Genomic DNA, 1072 nt, shown 5'->3' with positions numbered 1-1072 from the left:
TCCATTTGCCTCTGTGCTCTCTGTGAGAAGTCTTTGGGCTAGCCCTTGGGAGAGCGGATTCCCTTTTCATGGGCCATCAGCCTGGGTTGGCTGTGGGCATCTCCCAACCTCACAACATATTTCAGGAACTCAGAGCGCAGTACTTCATAACTTCGCATACAATGCACGTACAATCCACCAGGACCTTAATGTTCAACAGATCAGGACTTTTAAAATGATGCCTCACAAGGCAGCGTGGGTGGGCTGCACTGCATGCTGGGAGCAGGTGATGGGGAGGAGGGTGCACAGCACGGCTGCTGCACCCTGGGAGAGGCTCCTGACCAGTCCTAAGCAGGGCCAGGCCAGCCTAACCAGCTCCTCTGTTGCCATGGTGACTGGCTCCCTCCCCAGACCTTACCCTGAAAAATATTTTTCTCATCTCACGTGATAAAAACACGTCCCCACGTGATGGGGTACAGCTATCTGTCAATTACAACCATATTGTCCAATCAGCATCGCCCTCCTCTGCTGTCGTCCGGACCCCCTCCGAGGTACTTCAGCCAATCAGGAGGCTGTTGGAGGCATATACCTTTCCGCCGCTTGACAGAGCGGAGGCTTAGCTGGAAGCAACGTTGATTGACTCCCGCAGCTCCCAATCGTTGTGCTGCCAGGCCGCTCGGAGTCCCACCTCTTATACCCGCGGGCCAATCAGCGGTCGGGTCTCTCCTAGCACTGCGGTAATATGGCTCCTGAGTGAGCGGTCCCGGCTCGGTGCTGCTACCGCCATTAACCCCTTGGTGCTCGGTTGCGGTGGAGGGACCGCGGGGCCGATGCGCAGGCGCCTCTCGCGCTCCCGGGCCGCCGCCCTCCCGTGAGGATGAGCTCGGCCGTCGGCCCCGCCGCGCTACCCGCGGGCTCCAGCAGCCGGGCCCTGCATGTGGAGCTGCCCTCGCAGCAGGTAGCCGGGGGCCGGGCCGCAGAGGGGACCGGGGGCGGGCTGGGTGAGGGGTGTCCGGGATCCTGGCGGGGCAGGGCCTGGCAGGGTAACGGGGGTGGGGGAGGTGATGGTAGGAGGGTCTCTGGGGTGGGGGGC

The 1072-nt window shown here is 61.8% G+C and overlaps 1 protein-coding gene across 1 annotated transcript in view; it reads left to right on the top strand.

Annotated features, from left to right (window-relative positions):
* The first annotated feature begins 807 nt into the window (after positions 1 to 807).
* Positions 808 to 1072, top strand: part of UVRAG (UV radiation resistance associated) — a 128752-nt gene continuing 128487 nt past the window's right edge. The window contains exon 1 of the mRNA XM_034759150.1: positions 808 to 937. Coding sequence (XP_034615041.1) covers positions 857 to 937 — 81 coding nt within the window. The 5' untranslated portion in view covers positions 808 to 856. The remainder of the gene's footprint in view (positions 938 to 1072) is intronic.

The sequence above is a fragment of the Trachemys scripta genome, chromosome 1 (assembly GCF_013100865.1).
Source record: "Trachemys scripta elegans isolate TJP31775 chromosome 1, CAS_Tse_1.0, whole genome shotgun sequence".
NCBI classification, from domain to species: domain Eukaryota; kingdom Metazoa; phylum Chordata; order Testudines; family Emydidae; genus Trachemys; species Trachemys scripta.
This window is presented reverse-complemented; position numbering and strand designations above follow the sequence as displayed.